A 24,170-nucleotide genomic window follows, 5' to 3' on the forward strand; every position below is an offset into this window, starting at 1 on the left:
TCTGGTGTTCTTTGGCTTGGGAAGTTACTGTGCAAGATCAGCTCGGTGTTGAAGCATGATGTGCCTGTGAGGCCTTGGTTCACCTCACAGAAAATTTTTTTCCAAGTGCTTTTAATTGAATAGGAAAGTTTCTCTGGACAGCGAGCAGCATAGCAACAAAGGATCCAGCTGTGGTTGTGTGTAATTGTACCACCACTGTGGGCCAGAGATTTACAGTTCTTTAAAGAAGATGATTGTCTTGGAAAATGAAAATGAGCATAAGCAGCTGCCTTCAAGGATTTGAAAAACTGTTGTGCTCCATGTAATTTCCTGAGGAAAAATTAAGGCTGGGAGATGGTTTTATTGATAACAGCCATTCCAGAGCTAGACAGCATGGACTTGTCTCATAGAGCAGGACAGATCCTAAACTGATAGAAGCAGACTTTCAGTTATGGAAATTTTGGTTCCATCTCAAAATGGAGGGTCATAAAACTTCTCACAGTTCTAAAAAAAAAACAAACCCAAAACAACAATGCTTTGGTTCTGGTTCCTGCATGACCCAAGTACCTTCTGGTAAACTATCAGAACTGCAGGGTATTTCAAAGCAAGCGTTGATGTTTATCTTACTGGACCCAGCTAAGAAACTGATTTCTTTCAAAGCATCTTTAGCCTCTCCTAAGCCTCAATTCAGGGTGGTGGGGACTCTTTTCTGGCCAGTTCTTAGACTGTACCTGTATTTTCTGTGCAGTAAACTTAAGAGTGTTGTTGGCTTTCTACTGAATGTAGCCGACTTCTCTTTAATGCTTTATAGCCCAACAGAGTGAGAAATGAAACTAAGGAGCTGAGGTTGTTGTGTGCTGAAGATGAGCAAAGCAGGACATGCTGGATGACTGCCTTTCGACTCCTCAAGGTACCAAATCTCTTGTATGCGAATGGAGCTACATCTGTAGTTAAGGTCTATTTGTTACTTTGCTTGTGAGAAAATAGCTATGTTCTTTAACATCATCTGCCTCCAGAATGACACAGCTAGGAGCAAACTGCCAGGTATCACAGTATAACTAAGGTTGGAAATGACCTCGAGGATCATTGAGTCCAACCTATCAACACAGACCCCATGACTAGACCATGGCACCAAGTGCCACGTCCAATCTCCCCTTGAACGCCTCCAGGGACGGTGACTCCACCACCTCCCTGGGCAGCACATTCCAATGACGAATGACTCGCTCGGTGAAGAACTTCCTCCTCACCTCGAGTCTAAACCTCCCCTGGCGCAGCTTGAGACTGTGTCCTCTTGTTCTGGTGCTGGTTGCCTGGGAGAAGAGGCCAACCCCTTCCTGGCTACAACCACCTTTCAGGTAGTTGTAGAGGGCAATGAGGTCACCCCTGAGCCTCTTCTTCTCCAGGCTAAACAATCCCAGGTAGATCCTGTCCCTTCTAAATGTTTGAGCATAGAACTGAGCTCAATTCCTTCCACACATGAGTCAAGTATCATTTTCATTCTTTAGCCAAACTTGAAGTTATAAAGCTAAAGAACATGTTTTATCAATGGTAAGTAACCTTATCTAGAACGGACTGGTATCTGGAGCCTTTGCAAATGTCTCAGTTTTCTAAGGTTCAGTTAAAAATGTAACAAAAATAAGCAGCCTCATCTCCAGGTGAAAGTTGCTCATATCTCACAGCAAACAATGAGATTTCTTGATAATAAGGTGGGAGGCTTCACAGGATTTTTTGAAATAAAATCAGCATGGAAGGAACAGAGGAGAAAGTTGACTATTTTGTGCTCTTTGAAGCAGAGAACTTTCTGATCTTCATAGGGAAATGTGCAGAAGCTTTAAGGTTGATTTGGTTTGGTTTTGAATCTTTCCCCAGAAGATGCTGCCTTGAAGAAACTGCTGTGTTTTCTGTCCCTTACTACAGCCTCCTTCATGTTAAAGGGAATACACATCTATATTTAAAAATACAATAAATACATACAGGAGTTTCATAGTTTCATTCAGGGTTGGAAGGGACCACAAGGATCATCTAGTTCCAACCCCCCTGCCATGGGTCAGGCCAGTTGCCCTTGAAAATCCCACCTTAATTCCATGCAGTTGTCCTACCCTCTAATATTCTGTGCCAAAGTACAATATACAGAATGTGATTAAAAAACTAGAGGTTTTTACAAAATGGTACTGCAGCACTTGATACTGGGTAGATGTCCACCAAAACAGGATGGAGAACCTTGAGTTCAGTCAACTTCATCTCTCTCTGTAGCAAACAGATAATTTCAGATTTGGAAATGAGGGAGGGCATGGCTGTTCCCTGTGGTTGTTAAGGTCACCGTGCCAGTATCCTTGCTGGTGGATGCCACATGCCAGCCTCTACCCAATGTGGGATGTGTAATCAGGGGTGCTGCAGGCACTTGGTCTTACTGTCCTGACTGAACAGAGCTGCTTTTCCTGCCTAAGTAGCAGCCCACGTCAGTGAAGCCTTCACACCCCTCTCTGTCAAAATACTCATGTCATACCCACCTGCTGAAGAACATGCATTCCTGCAGCATGGGTCCAAGGAGCTAAAAGGGAGCAGATGCAACAGAAAGTATGAGATTTTATTGCTTCCCGGTCCATATGTGGCAATGGCTAGGAGAAGCTGCAGAGATTCCCACTGCTGTGTGTGCATTGTTTATTCCTCCCTTTCAAAAAAGTTCATCTCTTTTGTTTATCCCCAAGACATGATAGATGTTTGCTACAGTGACCTCTTCCTCTTCCTGTGCAGGCTGGCTATTGTGCAAAAACCTGCAAGCACAGGGAAAAGCACATCAGAATCCTAGGCTTGTGGGTATGAAAACACAATTCCTGTTCTCCCTCTACATTAAGTGGTGTTCTCTATATAGTAACTCATTTGTTAATTGTAAGAGATTCTTATTTGAGCACAGAAGTTCCTAAGTTGCTACCAAAGCAGGTACCCTAGCCTTAGTACGGGCCAGGATGCAAGAAGCAATCCATTACAAGAGGCATATTTGATTTCTCTGGTGCTGATACCTCTGTTGGCTCTAATAATCTGGTCCCCATTTACTTCACTTGTCTAGAGCTGAATATACACTAGCAATTGTGGGAAGAATTTTAGTTCCAAGGCAATTCCAGGTGTTTTTCTCTCAGCTCTGCTTTTCCTGCTTATACATTGTTTGCATTGTGGGGATGTACTCAAGCCGAAGATCAGCTAACAGTAGCGAACGGTGCATCGAAGATGCCACTTGTTCTGAAGAGATCAGTTACACTGGTCAAGGCACAGGTGTTTCTGAATGGCAATGACAAACCTTCACAGTATACAAAAGTAGCTGTTCTTACCAAATGTGTAGACAAGCATCTTGCCCTGACCGTTCAGGGGAATTGTTCTTTGGAGTGCAATCCATGGCAGCAACAGTTTGGTGTGGCAGAAATCTTTGTATGCTAGCATACAACATTTACCCACAGGCAGTGAACATTGCAGGAAACCTGGCTAGTCAGGGAAAATTAAGACTATGCTCCAAGGTTGTAGCTGTGACCCTCCTTTTTATTAGCTTACTGATTTAGCTTTCCATAGTCACTTATTACCCTGTTTCCAAAATCATACACACTATTTAACTTGCAACATCCAGTAAGCAATGTTGCTACACATCTGCACCGTGCCTCTAGGGAAGGCACTGCATAGGTGTTTTCCTACCATCCTAACTACTAGTGTTGTTAAAATCTACCATGTTCAGTGCTCTCACTGGAGTTCAATCACCTTATTTTTATACAAATAAGAAAAGCATCAAAAGTGTTCTTCCCTGCTAAAATTCATTAGAAGAGATGATCTATTAGAAAGATTATTGGTTTTTATAATGATGAAAAGAGAGTTTGAACATCTTATGCAGACTGGCTTTTTACAGAATTGTCAGGGTTGGAAGGGACCTCAAGGATCATCCAGCTCCAACCCCCTGCCATGGGCAGGGACACCCTTCACCCTTAGGTTGCCCAGAGTCCTATCCAGCCGGACTTCAAAAGCATCCAGGGATGAGGCTTCCACCACCTCCCTGGGCAACCTGTTCTAGTGTCTCACCACCCTTAGGGTGAAGATCTTTTTGCTACTGTCTAATCTAAATCTACCCTCCTCTAACTAGACTTAGATCACATTAATGAAGGGTAAAAAGAAGGAAGGTTACTATGTATTCTACCCCAGAGTGAAAGCTTGTCTGCTATAAGGAAAACACGGTGATGGCTGAAGTCACAGAAATTACCTGTGTGTTTCACTCAGGCTTGTACAATTGCTATCTTTTAACTAAAGCTTGTCCTGCAGATTTACTGCTTTTTTGCCACCTGCCAGTCACTGTTGCTCAGTTCAAAGGCTTTTGGACAGGTTTTGATCATAAAAGAAAGAAATTGATGGCATTGTGATCCAGTGTAAGTGGTGTTACGAAATCACTACTGTTTTTTCTTTCCAGGGTGTATATGTGATTAATAATGTTCTTGCATTTCTGTTGGCAGTATGGAATGCTACTGTATCAGAATTACAGGATTCCCCAGCAGAGAAAAGCCATGCTTCCACACTTTGCCACTCCAGTAGTAAGTAATGAACTTTGCCTCATTAATGTGTGATGTTGGAAAGGACACGTTTACTTTTGCGTTTTAAAAGTGGAAAATACTCCACTAAGAAATGTAAATCCATCATTGTGTGGCAAATCAGTGTAAAGTTCACCTTTTGTGTGAGTACAGTTTATGTGGTTGGCTCTTGGTTATCTTAGGCTTACATAATCCACATGACTGAAAAATCTTGGATACGTCAGGCACTTCAAGATCTACAGTACAGACATCTGGCTGTCTCTGTAGAAGCCAGCTTAGGTCTGGCAAAGCTAACACATAAATTTCCTAAAGTATATCGGGCCAAGAGCTGACTGTTAGATAGCTAAAAGTGAAAAACCTATATCTGGATCCCAACTGGCCCTGAAAATGCCTGGATTTTAGTAAGAGGCCCAGTGGGCAACTTGAGCCTTTGAATCCTCTCCCTATGGCCTAAAAAGAGCAGCCATCAATTTTTGAGGCTGCAAATATTTTGGAAGTGGGGGAAAAAAGATGTCTTTCCTGTGCCATTGAAAGATAATTTTGGACAGTCTTCTGAACCAAAATATCTTTAAATTAAACTCTCAAGCTGTTTTTTTCCTTCCCTGTTTTTTGAAACAAGTGAAAATTCCTTTTCAGAGAAGTGTATCTGAAAACTCACTAGTAGCAATGGATTTTTCGGGGCAAATAGGAAGAGTAATTGAAAACCCTGCTGAAGCACAGAGTGCTGCCTTGGAAGAAGGACATGCGTGGAGGGTAGCTATCTTCTCTTCTTTTCCATTTTTGTAATTAGTAAGTGTCTGTCAAGAGCCAAAACAGAGAGTGTGCTATGATGTTAGTGCAGTGCTGGTCACAGTATAGTTTAGCTCCGGCCTGAAGCAATCACACTGCAAGCATGCAGATCTGAAAGTCAATATCCATCTTTAGCAAAACTGTCACATTCACAACAACCTTCTACCACTGCTTCTCTGTCCCCCTAGTGTCCAGAGGAAAGTTGAGGGGGAAAGCAGACCCACCAGAACTTTACTGCCAGTTTGCAAAACCAGTCTCTGAGGAGGAATATGTCAAATTAAATGCTTCCCCACATGGAAGAGGCTGGGGCTCTGACTAATGGCTTGCTCCCAGTAAGTTTAATTGCAGAATATACAAGAGGCAGGACCTCTTGCAATGAAAACTGATGTAACTTGTTTATAGTGTCTTGTGGACAGACAGCTGCAGTACAAGTTTTCAAGTTTTCCCACATGCTCGTCTCTTAGGGAATAGGAGTCATTCCTGAAGCACTAGCTGGTGCTTTCTGTACGGGAGGGCAATACTGCTTGATTTACTGAGTGCCTGGTGTTTTGCCTGAGCAGAAACATATCAGACTTTTCTTTTCTCTGTCTTTTATTTGTTTCTTTCATTTTGTTCTTGGTTGGTTTGTGGTTTTGTTTTTTTTGTTTGTATTTTCTCTTTTTTTTTTAATATATAGATACTGAGCTTTCATGATTAACATCTGGCTTGTGTTTTAAGCCAACTGAAATGAGCTGCTGCTTGTAGATTAGCTCCCTTCAAAGTTTGTTTCTTTTTCTCATCTCTGCATTAAACTTGCCCGGCCCCCAGTTTCCTGTAAATTAAATCTGTATTGCATGTGCACTAATTCTCTTCTGTGGAGGCTTTAGTGTGGATTTAACAGGAATTCATTTTTTTCCATAGAAACGTAGCACAAGAATGAACATCTTGGGTAGCCAAAGTCCACTCCATCCTTCCACGCTGAGTACAGGTAAATTCTGCTGGTTTGTAAGCGTAGCGTCAGCGCAAACAGAAGTTTCCTTTCGTGTAGAGGCAGAGTGTGCAGTCATGTGTTATTAATGCCTTGATGTCAAATACAATGTATCACTAGCTTCTGCATCATTAACATGCTCACCCATACAGGCATGGTAGAAGGAACTTGTTTTCCTTGAAGGTGCCCTTCAAGCTTTAATTCAGTATTAATATTGGAACCTCCGATTGTCTAAAAAGAGACTCCATAAATCATAGTATCATAGTATCATAGTATCAGTCAGGGTTGGAAGGGACCACAAGGATCATCTAGTTCCAACCCCCCTGCCATGGGCAGGGACACCCCACACTAGATCAGGCTGGACAGAGCCTCGTCCAGCCTGGGCTTAAGCACCTCCAGGGACAGGGCCTCGACCACCTCCCTGGACAACCCATTCCAGGGCTTCACCGCTCATGGTGAAGAACCTCCTCCTCACATCCAGCATGAATCTCCCCACCTCCAGCTTCATTCCATTCCCCCTAGTCCTATCACTACCTGAGATCCTGAGAAGTCCCTCCCCAGCCTTCCTGTAGGCCCCCTTCAGATACTGGAAGGCCACAATGAGGTCACCTCGGAGCCTGCTTTTTCTCCAGACTGAACAGCCCCAATTCCTTCAGTCTGTCCTCACAGGAGAGGTGCTCCAGCCCTCTGATCATCCTTGTGGCCCTTCTCTGGACACCTTCCAGCACCTCCACATCCCTCTTGGAATAGGGGCTCCAGAACTGGACACAGTACTCCAGGTGGGGTCTCACCAGAGCTGAGTAGAGGGGGAGGATCACCTCCCTCGACCTGCTGGCCACACTTCTCCTGATGCAGCCCAGGATGTGATTGGCTTTGCAGGCTGCAAGTGCACACTGAGAGCTCCTGTTGAGCTTCTTGTCCACCAGCACCCCCAAGTCTCTCTCCTCAGGGCTGCTTTCCAGCCAGTCACTGCCCAAGACATTTCTCTCATTAACCTAATCGTGCATCTGCAGATCGGAAGATACATGAGGGTAATGCCTGTCTACTTGGTATACTAAGTAGATGCAATGGCTGGTGCATCCTTTTATATCAATTCACTTTTTCACATTAATTTATGAAAAACATTTGTTACTCCATGAGAAAACTACACCTGCTTGTCAAATGTTTAAACAATTGGTGCGTGCGGGAACGATGATGCACATGCTGCTGATTTAACAGTCCTCTCCTTTCCTTCACACCTCCAGTTATTCATAGGACACAGCACTGGTTTCATGGCAGGATCTCTAGAGAAGAGTCTCACAGGATTATTAAGCAGCAAGGCCTTGTAGATGGGTAAGTATTCCTGTTACTCAGTATTTATGATCTGTGTTGTGACAAGAACACAAGTTGTGCTGTGAAGTTCTACAGGATCATGAGCACTTCTGAGTAACATCACTCTTCAGTATAACCTACCTGGATTTCAGAAAGTAAGAGTGTGTTTGTTAGAGTGGGTTCTAACTCCTAATTTGAAAAATAAACCATCCAGAATGCACAACATTTTTTTCAGAGGCAATCAAGTCTTAGAGAATGTTAGAATTTGAAGTGGCTACACCTAGCCATTTGCCTACAGATTTATAATTCACCCTTTGTGCTCATTTGCATCAATCAGAGCAGTTATGATGAGGTCTCATTATTTCTGTTCTAGAGCAGAGGAATGAAAGTATCTGTTGCAGTGCTCTGTAAAATGTCTGCAGTTGAGACTGAAGTATTTGCTGAGCATTATTTATATGTAGTAATAGTTACTGACATGAATTTGCTTCAACTGCATTCAGTGGGTTTTCATTTGTAGGATGGGGAAGAGCACAGTTGCCTTCAGTTCACTAATCTCACTGCAGTCACAGTTAAGATGGAAACTTCCATGCTGGCTTCTCAGGAGGCAGTCAAGTTTAAACCTTTTTTGTTGTTTTCTGATTCAGGAGCATCACAGGTAGTGATAGGACTAGGGGGAATGGAATGAAGCTGGAGGTGGGGAGATTCAGGCTGGATGTGAGGAGGAGGTTCTTCCCCATGAGAGTGGTGAAACCCTGGAATGGGTTGTCCAGGGAGGTGGTCGAGGCCCTGTCCCTGAAGGTGTTTAAGCCCAGGCTGGATGAGGCTCTGGCCAGCCTGATCTAGTGTGGGGTGTCCCTGCCCATGGCAGGGGGGTTGGAACTAGATGATCCTTGTGGTCCCTTCCAGCCCTGACTGATGCTATGATACTAATCTTTGTGAAAAATGAACTAGAATAGAGAAATAGAAGTTGCCTGTGCACTACATACTCATCATGGCTTTTTTTCTTCCCCCTTTTTTGGGGATTTTTGCTGGGCTGGGGCTATTGGGTTTTAGCTCAGCAGGTCAGAGAAGAGAGGCTGAGAAAGCAAAGGTACACTGCTGACTTGTCTGGCTCACACTACAGATCTTGGGCTCATTTTGACTTGCTGCCTTAGGCGTCACGGAATGGTAAGGGTTGAAAGGGACCTCAGAAGATCTAGTCCAATCCCACTGCCAGAGCAGTGGTCATCCAGAGTAAATCTCACAGGAACATGTCCAGGCAGGTTTTGAATCTAGTGACCAATCCTTCTTGGGGTTTTCATAAACGTGTTAATGCCTTTGAAGCAGTCTTAGTTCCATTCCTAGACAGTTTACTTCCTGTGGAAGGTGAAGATTTGTTAGTTGGGCTGTAATGAGGTCATTCAGCAGTGGCAAAAGGATCATGTTATCTATGTTCTCTGAGATTTAAAGATTGTGATTTTTCACAACATAAAAGTTGTGCCTTGTGTTTTCCTGCTCTATGTGTCCTTAAACAAAGGCAGGCAGAAAGTTAACAGTATTCTGATGGGTCATGTAAGATGTTCAGTCAAATATATTTGCAGCTGATAATGCCATCATTTGGTTGTTTCTGGAAGCTGTTGTTGAGGAGGCATCTATCTTTATAGACGTTGTATGGACAGCCTGTTGCTTGCCAGAAGTTGATTAAACACTTGCAGGATGAGTTGGGCTGAGCTTTGTTTTCTGCTACCATATTATGATACCATGCATTATCTAAAATACCTAGATGAAACATAATTTAGATACACCTGCATGAATTGCAGTAACCATAGTGCAAGGGCAAGTCAGATCTTTCTCTCTGAGAAGAATCCTAATGTGTAAAGTCTTTGGTCCCTTTTTCACACATCTGGTCTTGATACAACTAAAAAGGAATGTTCAAATACCATGCATCATTTCCAGTGATGGCAAGACAGGCTTGCCTCTCAGTATTGGCCTGACTCTGGTTATGATGGTGCACTCTGAAGAGCTGGAGTAAGTTCTTTTGGGTTCATAAAGCTACATGAAGCTTTTGCAACTAAACTTTGGAAAAATGTATTCCTAGATTAGTGGTTTGCAATTCAGAGGGGTTTTGGGGCCTGCCCTAGTACTGTGCTTGGTCATCTTGCAAATCCACTAGTGATTAGTGCTGTGAACCTTATGCCAAAGGTAATTCTTGTTTCACAGTATCACAGTATAACTTAGGTTGGAAAGGACCTCGAGGATCATCAAGTCCAACCTATCAACACAGACCCCATGACTAGACCATGGCACCAAGTGCCACGTCCAATCCCCTCTTGAACGTCTCCAGGGACGGTGACTCCACCACCTCCCTGGGCAGCACATTCCAATGCCGAATGACTCGCTCGGTGAAGAACTTCCTCCTCACCTCGAGTCTAAACCTCCCCTGGCGCAGCTTGAGACTGTGTCCCCTTGTTCTGGTGCTGGTTGCCTGGGAGAAGAGACCAACCCCCTCCCGGCCACAACCACCCCTCAGGTAATTTTAGAGGGCAATGTGGTCACCCCTGAGCCTCCTCTTCTGCAGGCTAAACAATCCCAGCTCCCTCAGCCTCTCCTCACAGGGCTGTGCTCAAGGCCTCTCCCCAGCCTTGTTGCCCTTCTCTGGACACGTTCAAGTGTTTCAATGTCCTTCTTAAACTGAGGGGCCCAGAACTGGACACAGGACTCAAGGTGCAGCCTAACCAAAGCAGAGTACAGGGGCACAATGACTTCCCTGCTCCTGCTGGCCACACTTTTAGCATGGAGAGGTTCTCCTTTCTTAGCTCATAAGTGTCCAAGGAAGTAACCATTTTTTTTACTAGATTTTTTTTTCCCTTTTCTAAGTAGGTATTTAAATCATTTTAGTTAGAACTTTGGTTTGTGGGTCAACATAAAAGTAACAGTGGCATAGGGTATGATGTTGCTAGCAGAACTCCTAAAGTACATTCATTTCCAGTGAGGAAAGAGAGGAAGAAAATACTGTGACCATTTGAGAGGAGAAATGAGTGTGTATTTTCCCCATCTTGATGATGTGGATGCTACTAAACTGTGAAGTCATTTTAAGAAAGTACTGAGCTGTTCCTGCACAATTTGAGGCACTTAACTGAAACATAATTTTGCTAACACTGATGCAAAATACTGGAGAGTGGGAACAGATTCTCATGTATTGCTTTCCTATCTACGTAAATTCAGATTTGCTTTGGAGTTGAATGAGTGCATTTGTTTTCATGAGAGTTCATGTCAGTAATGGAAAGCTCAGACAGAGACACCCTTAAGAAAACCCTCATGCATGCATTTATAGTGGAAGAACTACCATCATCATCTTGCACTTCTTGTTTCTTCATCTATTAATGTTGCATAAGCCATGGTAATAAAACTGAAAGCAACTTTCCAGTTACGGAATTGCCTGTTAATGCAACCGAAGAGAGTTAGGCAGTATGAGCACAAAATGATTCAGTAGTTCTGATTACTTATGAAGAAATGGACTGTGGTATTCAGTGTGCACTTAAAAATGTTCTCTCCTAGACTATTTCTTCTGCGGGACAGCCAAAGCAATCCAAAGGCATTTGTACTTACGCTCTGCCATCATCAAAAAATAAAGCATTTTCAAATCTTGCCGGTAAGTAGATTCACTTGAATAAACTCAGCCCTAACATTTCAAATCCTAAATCTTTGCCAGCATCTGAAGAGACCTCTTGCCAATTACTGATGTAATTAATAGGGATCCATTGGCAAGCCGTATTAGCAGTATTCTTTACAACTGTCAGATGTCTGATTAAATTTCCTAGTGTTGCCTGGAAAAGAAGTGGAAGTCACTTCAGTATGGAAGTGTGCTGGGTTGAGGCAGCCCCCTTCCCCACCCCTGGCAACAATAAACACTCAGACAAACGGATTGCAAAAGTGATGGAAAGTTTAAATAGAAAGCAGTGAACTTTTACAGAAAGCCAAAAGCACAGTGACAAAGAAAGATCCCAAAACAGACCCAGAGAGATCCCATCCCCACCTGAGGGTACACCCAAGACCCCCAGGGCTCCTTCTTCCCCCTCCCACTGCTAGGCTAGTCTCAGCTGGCCAGATCTGAGACTGCCCATTCCCCCATGGACTTGGGCCTAGCCAGGCCCAAAGCCAGGAGACATCTCCCCCAGTTACCAGCTGACGGAGGAGGAAGAAAAGAGAGTGTGCTAGACTCTGCACTGGATCTTATAGTGGTGCAAAGGACTGTGGTAGGAAATACTATGTCATTGCCTGTGTCCACCCCTCTGGGCTGGACTTCTGGACACAGGAAGTAAACATTGCAGGGGGGCACCCAGCTCAAACTGCAACAGGAAGTAACACACAAAGCTTACTCTCTATGACCAATAGCAACGACAGCAGCAGTTATCTTCCTATCACTTAGGCAAACATAGAATAACTGTGGTGGTTTGAGCCTTAACTGGGGCGTAAAAGCTGAGATGGGGGCAAGGCTGAGAATCCCCTTCCCCAACAGAGAGAGAGAAGGAAGGGAGGGGAGCAAATCCACCAAGAAATAATTTGGGTTCAGCTTGGAAGTAGAGAGGCAAAGAATTTTTAAACAGTATTTATTTATTTACATGTGTATGTATGTCTGTAACAATGACAGGCAGGGTTCACAAGGGGAAGGAACAAGGATGGGTGGCAGAAGGAAAGGAAAAGGATAAAAAACTTATGAGATACAGAACCAGTCCTTTGCAAAGTGTGGAAGCAGCAAGAAAGAGGGCAATGGCTGCAATTCTCTTCCCTCTTATACCCCTGCTAGACAATGAGGGGGGGAAGTGGAACAGACCAAGTCAGTTTCCCAGGGGAGGAAACACCCCCCCACCCCCAGGATGGGCATAGCCCACCACAATAACCTAGAGAAACTTCTTAAACTTTTATTATGGAGGTTATCCAATAAACTCCAGAGTTATCCAGGTTATCCAGTAACCTCCAGAGCTTTAAGTAATGTTACACTGAAATGTCAAGAGCCTATTTGATTGTTATGTTGATCAAAAAGAGCATGAGAAGTTTAAGGTCTCTCTTACTGGTTCAAGCCCTCTTCCCTTGCTTTGCCTGCCAGTTTTACAAAGAGTTAACAAATATCTTAGGGATGTTTTTGCTTTGTGTACTGAAGAGCAGTACTGTCTCTGCAACTTTCAATTACTATGCCCACAAGCTTCCACTTTCATAAACAAACCAAAGCTGCTTTAACATATATTCTATTCTAGTGCTGTGCCTGGTTTCATGAAGATCTCTGGGCACTCGGTTGTTTGGGCAGCGCCCATCATTTATCTTACGTTACACACTTCTACTCCTTTATGTTTTGCCATGCTTGCATCTCTTCATGTACAGTCTAACTTGAAAAGGATGTTTTGTTTCCCCAGTGTGAAGATGATGGACAAGTATTTTTCAGCCTGGATGATGGGAACACAAAATTTAGTGATCTAATCCAGCTTGTTGAATTCTATCAACTAAACAAAGGAGTCTTGCCCTGCAAACTCAAACACCACTGCATCCGAGTGGCCTTATGACCTCAAATCTGACTCTCACTGAAGACTGGATCTGCTAGAATAGTAATTGTAAGAGAAGGTTGACACTGGGGAATTGGCTGATTTGTAAGTTGGTAAAAATAAATAAAATATTATGCACCTTGGGACTCTGAAAGGGATGGATTCAACAGGTGCCAACAGACCAAGATTGCTGGTTTGTCACCTAAGAGTGATTGCTGCTGAGTGTCCCAGCATCCCAAAAATGGGGGGAGGGTATGTAAAACCATCAGTAAATTTGAAACAAAACTGGAAGCTATCTTGGCTGGGCCACTTAACAGGAACAAGTGTGAAGAGAAGTCTTTGAAAAGAACTCTTGCCCTGGAATAATCTTGACAATTAAGACTAGTGTGTTTACTTTTTTGTATTGATCACTTTTTTTGCACTCCTTTGTTTTGGATATTGTATGCAGCCTATATCAGGAGCTGATGTGGCTTTTAAAATTCATGCAGGAGTTGGGTATTAATCTGCACCCTAAAAATGTATGGAATGCTTCAGCCTAAAAGGATCTAGAAGAAAATCAAGAAAAGTGTGTGTGTGCCTGTGTGTGTGTGTGTGTGAGCCTATGTGTCTCAGAACTCCTCTGGAGACCTGACATATTTAATGGTCTGCAGATGTCTTTGAAGAAGCAATGAGGATGCAATTCTAAAGGAACTTACCACCATACATACTCTTAAAACTTGTAGCATCATGGCTGTAGTATGTTGATGGCGTATTAGTGGCATCCAGTCATGCAAAGACTGTATTAGATTCTATGCACAAATTTTTATTACTGGAGTGGTGGTTTGTTTTTTACAGCCTTTTGACTGTTTTCCTGACGAAACTTACTGTTACTAAATAGAATAGGATTGAATGACTTACACTTGTATTTGAAACCACCGTTTTTTTGGGAGAAGATTCTTCTGCGGGTAGTCTTAGTATGACAAAGTAACTTTAAAAAAAAAAAAGAGAAAAAACAAAAACAAACTATAAACATCTAAACAGTGTTTTTAGCTTTATAGCTCCTTAAATTTTCAGACTGTTTCAGAAAGCTCTTTCTGTGTCGTAAAGCTACAGTGACACAAAGCTCTGCTGGCAAATAGGGCGTAAAAAGAGCTGTACCCCTTCTGCTTTCTATAGAGCCATGAAAGTTTACAGGGTGAGAAAGAACATACTGGGAATGGAAGCACATTTGATTGTGAACTATCTGCTGGCAGTATCATCCATCAAGGTAACTGGTGATCCCCTTGTCATCCACACTATAGCATGCCAGTATCTATGGCAGACAAGCATGTATCCCACTCTGGTGCTGATTTGTCATCAGAACTACTTTATGGTTACTGTTTAAATCAATACTTAATATTTACACAACAACACTTTCTGATGATAAATCAGTATTAAAGTTAGACAAGTCTCACCTTGATCATTTGTTTCAAGAGGGTGGTTGGTGCAGGAACTGCTACTGAATTAACTTCCAGTACTTCTTACAGTTAGCCGCAGCGAGAAGCGTTCCACCCTGGGAACTTGCAGAGAATGGAGCATTTGGAAAGACTTACACAGGCTACTTCATCCTTACTAATATTTGCCACTAGGTTGGAAACCCTAGCCATCTAAAAGGATAAAGAAGGAAAACCCATTCTACACCTTTAGGTCTACATGTAGTGTTGAGAGTAGTTTAAGAGAAACCATAACCTGCCTGAGTCGTCCATATCAGCTTAGAACTACGTCAATGGTATAGAAACACTGTATTTTAGTTTACAGAACACATTTAGTATTCTTCTTTTTTCCCATTAATGTCTAGATATTAAAAATGAAGAAACTTGATTTTGGTTTTGGTAGAAGCCTCTCTTTTATATATTTTTTTTTTGGGGTGGTTTTTGTTTGTTTGTGTTTTTTGTGTGTGGGTTGTTTTCATTCCTTGTTGTTTTGTTCGGGGTTTTTGGTCGGTCGGGTTTTGTTTTTCATTGTACATAGTGAAACGAGTGTTCCTGCTTTCTAGACAAGGTGTTTGAAAACCTTGAAATTAAGCTAACTTAAGTCTGACTTCACTTTGCATGCTTCTATTTGGCCCCTATTAGGAGGAAAAAAAAATAAAAACCAAACAAAAAAGATACTTGTATTGACTACATTACCAGTTTAATAAGACCATTTATGCTGTAGTTTTTAAGTTTTTCCTGTTTACATAGCTTAGTAACAGCCATGCATTTTTCCCAGTAGGCAACATAGTATTTGCAGTGTTTCATATTTATGAAAAAAAAAAGGAGAAAAAAAAAAAATAAATAAATGAGAAATTGCATCTTATTTAAATTGAGAATAAAACTTTGACTATGAATCCTGATTTTTTTTGTATGTAGATAGTTGACTTAGAATTTTGTACTTTTTCCCAGCTTAAGTGAGCTGTTTTGAGAAAGTGACCACCTTAAAAGTGGCAACAATCTTAACTTTAGCAGATCACTGCTTTGTCTTCTTTCTGCTGGAAAACAGTCAGCTCCACCTTAGTTTTCCAGCAGATTCAGCTGGCTGCCAGCTCAGAATACCAAGGACTGAAGGACATTTGACTCTTATTTTTGTATTTAAATGACATGAATGTAAAGGGGATGCTCAGGGTTGTTTTGGAGCCTGTTGAATTTTTATCTTTTTGCCTGTGATTTTATTTTCTAAATAAATACTTCATGTAGCAATCTTGAATATGTTGAGAAGGAAAATGCCAAACCATTTTGGTAATGAGGTTACTAGTTAAGTTATGTTACGGTAGGTGTTAAAGTACAACAAAAAAAAGCGTTTTATTTGTTAATTAATCTTGAAGAAACACGTGCCTCAGTTTAGATGTTTTGTCTTATCTTTTCTGCACTAAATACCTGACAGTTTGACCAATCAATGCACCTTTCCAGTGGCAAGACTTGCTTATCATAAATTATATTGTCACAATGCAAGATTTAGTGACTGTAAAATGGAATAAAGTTAAAAAGTTTCAGGGAATGCAAAAGGTATTAACTTAAGAGACAAAACCTTTATTCAATATGCTTTGCTTCATACTGTAAATAGCTTTTTGGCTTGTGAACCTAAATGTAATCTTTCAGGTATTTTTGTACAAATAAGGGACTGATATTCTGTTTCTTGTAATTAGAAATAAACGTTAATACAATGCTATTCATTTTACATTGGAATGAATGTCATCTTTTGGATATATCTGTATTCCAGGTAGCTCTTGCCTTAATTGTGGGTTAGTTGGGGTGGGTTACATTAAACAGACTTTAAGAAGACCTAAGAGGACCACAGAATCCCCCAAACGTCTTTATTCTGGCTTTTCTGTCTCATAATCTGTCTCAAAGATCTTCATGTCCAGCCTGTCACCACAGACCTCATGACTAGACCATGGCACCAAGTGCCATGTCCTTCCCCTCTTGAACACCTCCAGGGATGGTGACTGGGCAGCACATTCCATGGCTAATGAGTCCTTGCAAAATACATGGAAGTAACCCAACCCCCCAGAAAACCCAAGACTGGCAGACTGTGAGCATTAGTGTGTCACCTTGAAAGCCTGGAGAAGTCTCAAGCTGCACCAGGGGAAGTTTAGGCTGGAAGTGAGAAGAAAGTTCTTCATTGAGAGAGTTGTTGGCCATTGGAATGTGCTACCCAGGGAGGTGGTGGAGTCCCCATCCCTGGAGGTGTTCAAGAGGGTATTGGAGGTGGCACTGGGTGCCATGGGTTAGTCATGAGGTCTGTGGTGACAGGTTGGACTTGATGATCTTTGAGGTCTCTTCCAACCTTGGTGATTCGGTGATAATTCCTATTAGGACAAACTGTCCTTTGTTTAAAAAGGAACCTTCTCACCCTTTTTGTGTGGGGAGAATTCTTTGGGATATTCTGCTGTGATATTTACAGTATTAATTTGGGAAGGTTGCTAGAATCAAATCAGGATATATACCACAAGCATCTTTTGTGTCATAAAGCTATAATTCACTGAAAACGTGCATTCTACACCTCATTCTGGAGGTGTTCAGGAGGAGACTTGACAGGGTGCTTGGTTGCATGGGTTAGTTGATTAGGTGGTGTTGGGTGATAGGTTGGACACGATGATCTCGAAGGTCTCTTCCAACCTGGTTTATTCTATTCTATTCTATTCTATTCTATTCTATTCTATTCTATTCTATTCTATTCTATTCTATTCTATTCTAAAAAGCACTTTATTGGCTTGATAGCTGTTGGATCAGAAAACTTTTCAATAGTACTTTCAGAAGGTAATTATTTTACCCCTGTAATCCTTGTATTTGAATGATCCATAAGCATTTGTATAGAAAACCACAAAGCATGTTTTTGCTTTAAAATGCCACTGAGAGGGAAATTAGTGGCTCTTCTGGTAGACAGAACAACATAAAGTTGGAAATGTCTCACTTTTCTTGTTGGACACAATCCTTTCCTGTTTCTACCTTGCTAGTCCATAGAAGCCTTCAAATGCATTCCACTTCAAGCCTCAGTCGTACTCTGGCTTCTGCATACTACATCTTCATGTGAGTTTGCATTGCACTGGGGCATGAGTTATATGTTAGCATTATGATATTTACTCATCAACACATAAAGGCAGAATACTTATCTGGGGCTTTGATAGTCTCAAAGATGTTTATATCTGGAGATGCGTTAGAGCACTTAAGAGTTCACTGTCCTCCCTGTAACAGCTTGCTCTTTCAATTCAACAAAAGGGACTGCTTGCTTACAAAAGATTTAAAGACACCTATTTCTTGCTTAGCTAAAGGAAGCCACATTAGCATTGAAAATGGCCCCCTCTCTAATCATTACAAGTCAAGAACTATAATTGTATACAAACCTGAGGAAATAATTACTAAAAACAAATGAGAAAACAAACAACAAACCAACCCCCCCAAACCACTGACTTTAAAAAAAAATAAATATATATATATGTATATATATGATAGAATAGAATAGAATAAACCAGATTGGAAGAGACCTTCAAGATCATCGCGTCCAACCTATCATCCAACACCACCTAATCAACTAACCCATGCAACCAAGCACCCTGTCAAGTCTCCTCCTGAACACCTCCAGGGATGGCGATTCCACCACCTCCCTGGGCAGCCCATTCCAGTGGGCAATCACTCTCTCTGTGTAAAACTTCCTCCTGACCTCCAGCCTGAACCTCCCCTGGCACAGCCTGAGACTGTGTCCTCTTGTTCTGGTGCTGGCTGCCTGGGAGAAGAGACCAACCTCTGCCTGTCTACAACCTCCCTTCAGGTAGTTGTAGAGAGCAATAAGGTCACCCCTAAGTCTCCTCTTCTCCAGGCTAAGCAGCCCCAGCTCCCTCAGCCTCTCCTCACAGGGCTGTGTTCCAAACCCCTCACCAACTTTGTTGCCCTTCTCTGGGCACGCTCCAGCAAGTCAACATCCTTCCCAAACTGAGGGGCCCAGCACTGGACACAGGACTCGAGGTGTGGCCTAACCAGTGCAGTGTACAGGGGCAGAATGACCTCCCTGCTATATATAATATTTGGAACAGACATCTTTTGGCAGATGGCACAAAAAAAAAAGCAGCATGGTAAAAAGGTGTTGGTAGGCGTGCCCAGTGGCAGGGAAATACTGTATGCATGTTTGTTCAAATTGCCCACAACTGTGGCAAGTACAAAATTACAGCTGTAAAATCTGTCCCCAGATGTTAACAGCAGGTATCCTTGGTGTCAGAATGTCACCAGTACAAAATAATCTGGGTCAGAAAATTGCCTAACAGAAGGGTTGTGCTGCTTTTACATGAGTTGAGGGTCAACAGACACAATATCTGATCCTACATGAGTCCTTCTAGCATCAAGTTGACTTTGCAAACCAGCTTCAATGCATCTGATCCTATGACTAAACTTGTACTAGACCAATGTTTTACAGCACCTGGCTGCAGCACTTTTATCCTGATACACAGAACCCTAAAGCTGGGTTTACTTTAACATCAAATTGCTGCTTCAGCCTGTTCCTGCAAAACCAGATGAGAAAAAACATCACCAGATGAGTCATTTGCCTTCAAGCAAGTCACACTAGATGGCTTTGGGTTTATGTTATTGCAAATTTGGTGATGCTTTAATCTGGTTTGTTAATGTTTGTATATTGCTTTGTGTCTTAGGCAGTTTGTCTTAACCTCTTGAGAGCCTACATAACAGCACCAGCAGATGGACCAAAAAGATACCTTACTTTGAAATATCCACAATACCTTAATTTAGGTTGCTTCTGCATGCTAAATCTTAATGTCTTCCTTCCTTAACTTGAAGCACAATCCAATTAGTGTTTCAAAATCTAATATAACCACAACAATGTCCAAGAGCAGTATGATTTTCATTAGATATTGTGGTCGGTCACATCTGAGACTTCACAATAAATTAGTTTGCAATTCACATTGCAAACTTTTAGCCCAAAGATATTCTGCTCTAACTGTTCATCATTTTGCACAGATACTAGCAGGCATTTCAGCAAAAAAGATCTGAAAGAGACAGAGCTGTGATTAGCAGGGTCTTACAATGCTTCTTGGTTACCCAGGTTTGTATGCTTTGCTGTAATCAAGTGTTTTCCATCTGTGGGCTGCAAGATTCTGGTGCCACAATTGGGAAACAGGAAGGTAAAATCACAAACACAGCTGCCAACTCGAAGCACAGCCTGAGTTTATGGGCTGTGAAGCTCAGCTCAGCTGCAGTCAGAGGTGTAACTTCACGAGAGCTCAGAAGAGCTAGACTGAATGGGAAATGGAGAAAATAATTACTCTTGGGCAGTGTTGTCCAAGTGATGGTTTGAGTGTGACCAGGAACACAGTGGTGTGATGCCTGAGTGCTGCTCATCAGTCCCTTGGTTTCCTCTCCCCTCAAACTTGGAAGGGAACTTCTATGTGAAGACTACCATTTTATTTGCCGTTTGAAACACATACTCTAGAGGTGTGAGGATGGGTATTTTGTGTTTTCAAGCAGAGAAACAGCTATGGAATTGGTGTTCTCTACAACTTGTCCCTCCTACAGAACTGTTCAACTGCCATCAAGAGAAAAGGAAGGTGAAAGTGTAGTTCTGCCAATGATGATGAGACAGGTTAAAGGAAATGGCTAAACTCAGAACTGAAAATCTACCATTTCAGTGCCCTGCAAAGAAGGATGCATCCTCTTTTGAATACCTTAACTCAATACCTTTTCAGTGTTTTGTTTCCTCTCTTTGCTGCTGAATTTCTGCAGGATATTAACGTGCTCTGCACAACTCTTACCAGCTCTTTAGTTTCCAGGTTACTGTAGTGGTATCAGAATCGGGTCCCAAAACAGCTATGGAAACCAGGCAAACTATTGAATAGAACAGAATAGAATAGAATAAACCAGATTGGAAGAGACTTTTGAGATCATCACGTCCAACCTATCATCCAACACCACCTAATCAACTAACCCATGCAACCAAGCACCCTATCAAGTCTCCTCCTAAACACCTCCAGTGATGGTGACTCCACCACCTCCCCAGGCAGCCCATTCCAACTGTATAGAATTTCTTCTTAACATGCAGCCTAAACCTCCCCTGGCACAGCTTGAGACTGTGTCCTCTTGTTCTGGTGCTGGTTGCCCAGGAGAAAAGACCAACCTCCACCTGTCTACAACCTCCCTTCAGGTAGTTGTAGAGAGCAATCTTCATCCCATATCAGGTTGAGATGGTTTTGCATGGAGGAAAGCATCCTTCTGCCTCACATTTCAGGTTGTTTACTACAGCCAGCTCTTCTTATCATCAGGCCATTCTTCCATTATCAGTGGCCTATTGTTCTTTCTTGTCCTGAAACCTTATCATAGTATCAGTCAGGGTTGGAAGGGACCACAAGGATCATCTAGTTCCAACCCCCCTGCCATGGGCAGGGACACCCCACACTAGACCAGGCTGGCCAGAGCCTCATCCAGCCTGGGCTTAAACACCTCCAGGGATGGGGCCTCGACCACCTCCCTGGACAACCCATTCCAGGGCTTCACCACTCTCATGGTGAAGAACCTCCTCCTCACCTCCAGCCTGAATCTCCCCACCTCCAGCTTCATTCCATTCCCCCTAGTCCTACTGTGAGGATTAACTGTGAGGATTAACCTTGAAAAGTCATCCTGCAACACTGCTAGTCTTGGAAGAACAATCAATAATAACAGAATCGGTGGGTAGAACAAGTAATTTGTTGTGGGTTTTGGTTTTGTTTCTTTTTTTCACTAAAGGCTACGTGGTCTGTGAAAACAGATGGCTAAACAACTATTAAAATAGGTAAAGGCTTACAAAATACTTACAATTCATTGCCCAGATAACTGTTTGATGTGCTCTAGGTTTTTAGACAAGTGTGCCTGAAAAGGTATTGCACGCTTTTGCTTGTATGTGTACCATCACACACACAAAATAACAACCCACACCACCACACACAATAAAACCAACCCCAAAACCAAAAGCCCTAGAAGCTGCTGTCCTGGAAAGCATAAGGGAGTGGGAACTCCTAGAAAGGAGGGGAGTGGGAACTCCTAGAAAGGAGGGGAGTGGGAGGCTTAGGATATAAAAATGGAAAAAATAACAAGGATGGCTAAACAGGATGGTCAGAGTAACAATCAAGAGAGTTTGGCCAATAGAAACCAGAGACTGAGGGTAGCGTAACAGACTTACAGAAAAGCGTAGGCAGCAGAGCAGAATTTAATTGTGATCTCTATTTTCAATGCAAAAGTCACAGAGCATCACCAGAAATGTGAAGGGGCCCAGTTCAGGAAAACAATAAATATTGCCCCATAGACTGCACATGCAAGCCCTAGTGTTCTCTACCACAAAATGTGACATGTAGAAAAAGTTCACAAAGGGCTTAAACATCATGACAGAGAACACTCAGCTGATAAACATTCACTGCAAAAATAATGTATTTCAATCTGGAAGTCTGTGGGCCACGTGTCATCAAACACCAGGAACAGTATTTGCACAACAGCCCATGTTTGTACCCTTTCTTACCTACATGTCCACTGGTAAGTATTGGACAAGGTCTGGAGAGACTTTGAATCTGATCCAGTACACATGCCCACATGAGAGCCAGCTCATACAGAAGCAATTGGAGGTCTCACTAACAGCTGAGGAAAGGCCATGAAAGCCTGAACTATGATCATTGGCTAGCTTCCTTCAACTGAATTGAGGCTGATTAAGGGCAGCCATGTAAGAAATAGCAATGTAAGCTCTGAATGTGCTTCTGAGTACCCCAGAACATCATCTCCAGGGCCTGCAACAGCTGTCCCCTCAAGCCTGCCAGCAGGAGGGTTTGCTGGTTCAGTCGCGACAGCAGAATGAGCCCAGTGAGTCTGTGAAGCAGTGTGAGAGTAGTGTGCAGCTTCATTCAGCCCCGGAATGACGGTGAATGACAGTGTCTGAGTTTGGCTCATGCCTCATGCTCACACATGAACACTAGACTGGGGCCACGGCTCACACGCCTGTCAGGAGCAGGTATCCTGAGAGCTGCACACAAATGGTATCTGTACATCGGCGGGGTACAGGGTGTGCTGTAAAGGCTGTTCCCAGGTAAGCTGAAAATGTTCTTTCTTCTGTGTGGAACAGAAACGGGCACATACCTGCTAAAGCCTGGCGCTTTTTCTTGCCAAGGAAACCCATGGTGCAGCAAGAGGGAGAGGGCTGTGCTGGGGCAGGCAGGCCAGGCCCGAGGGGGCTGCAGGGTAGGCTGCAAGGCTCTCCTTGGCCATCCACCACTGGTCAGGTGAGGTAAGAAGGGAAAGAGCACACGCTGGCACCCACCCCAGTTACATCCCGGGGTGCCCCTGGGGAGCCTGCTCCCAAGTGGCCTCCCAGCAGCACACATCAGAAGGGTGGCTGGGTCCAGGGACCAGCCAGGCACTCTCCTGCCCCAGGAAGCAGTTCTCCCAGGATCCTGAGGCAGCTGCTGCCCCCTGCGGGGCTTTGAACCCTTCCAGCCGAACACCAGTTCCAACAGACAGGAGCTTGTGGTGATAACATCCCGTTTGCCTAATCCCCAGTCTCTATTTCTGATCAGTTTAAACTCTGGCGTGAATCGGGGGGGGGAAAAGGAAAAAAATCAGTCTTCCAAGAGAACAAATAAGCCAATAAATAAGTAGCTGGCGACACATCAGTGCAGGCCAGCTGAAATGCAAATGCAGCCTGGACTCTGCCGCACTGCACAGCCGAAGGCAGCCGAGCTTTGCATGCCGGGAACCTGCAGGCAGGGAGAGCTCCGTTTTCTCTCTCCCGCTCACGCAGTCCCCCGGCGGCCAGGCCGGTCCGGGCCGGTCCAGCGCGGGCCGGCAGGGGGCGACCACGGCTGGGCTATGCAGACGGTGCAGCCCGAGTCGGTGCGCTGTCACGGTCCCGCGTTAAATGCGCGAAGGCCTTGGGGATATAGCTTTCTTGCTTTGCTTTATGGCGGCAACCGAGCTGGGCCTTGCCTCCTGTGAAACAGCAGTAAAACAGGTCTGAACTCAGCTCAGGCTCCTGGGAGGCACTCGCTGCCGATGGCGGCCCTGGCTGAAGGCTGGCCCTTCTGCCTCGCCGAAGGGAGCTCTGCTCAGCTCTGGCAGCCTGAGGGTTTCAGGGCTGAGGCATCCAGGCGCAGCCAGGCCCAGGTGTGCGGAGTGTCTGCCTTTGGTGTGTCCCGCACTGTCCAGCTTGCGTTGGGTGAACTGCCAGGCGCCTCAGCCCTGTTAACTTTGCAATTCCCTGCCTTCAGACAGTCAGAGACAGGTTCTGCTGAGGCTCTCCGTTCTCTCTGACCAGTCTCATTGGCACCCGGTATATTTTACCTTGAGGCTCTGTTAAGTGCAAAGCCAGTCCCTAATGCCTGTGAACTGCCACTGAATGAATTAGTAAGATTTCCTTCCCCCACCCCCTGTGTTGAGAAAGAAACTACTGAACATAGAGCTACGTGTGGTTAATCATTAATGAAAATGTGCAGGGCAACGAGAGTATCTTCCTTGTACCAGATAGTTACTGTGAAAAAGTGTTAGAAAGTTCTTAACCTTAAAATTCCTCAGCCACTTCTGACCAGCGCAGGACAGG

At 43.5% G+C, this 24,170-nt stretch overlaps 1 protein-coding gene across 2 annotated transcripts in view; it reads left to right on the forward strand.

The window, feature by feature from the left end:
- The window catches only part of GRB10 (growth factor receptor bound protein 10), a 173,503-nt gene extending 157,208 nt beyond the window's left edge, over positions 1–16,295 (forward strand). For both annotated transcript variants that reach the window (XM_068147707.1, XM_068147708.1), the window contains 7 exons: positions 791–889; positions 4,464–4,541; positions 5,175–5,291; positions 6,228–6,294; positions 7,539–7,626; positions 11,143–11,236; positions 12,996–16,295. In XM_068147707.1, the coding sequence (XP_068003808.1) occupies positions 791–889; positions 4,464–4,541; positions 5,175–5,291; positions 6,228–6,294; positions 7,539–7,626; positions 11,143–11,236; positions 12,996–13,142 (690 nt within the window). In that variant the 3' untranslated portion in view covers positions 13,143–16,295. The remainder of the gene's footprint in view (positions 1–790; positions 890–4,463; positions 4,542–5,174; positions 5,292–6,227; positions 6,295–7,538; positions 7,627–11,142; positions 11,237–12,995) is intronic.
- Positions 16,296–24,170: the final 7,875 nt, after the last annotated feature.

The sequence above is a fragment of the Melanerpes formicivorus genome, unplaced genomic scaffold (assembly GCF_026170545.1).
Source record: "Melanerpes formicivorus ecotype bairdi unplaced genomic scaffold, bMelFor1.0.p_v2 SCAF_15, whole genome shotgun sequence".
NCBI lineage: Eukaryota > Metazoa > Chordata > Aves > Piciformes > Picidae > Melanerpes > Melanerpes formicivorus.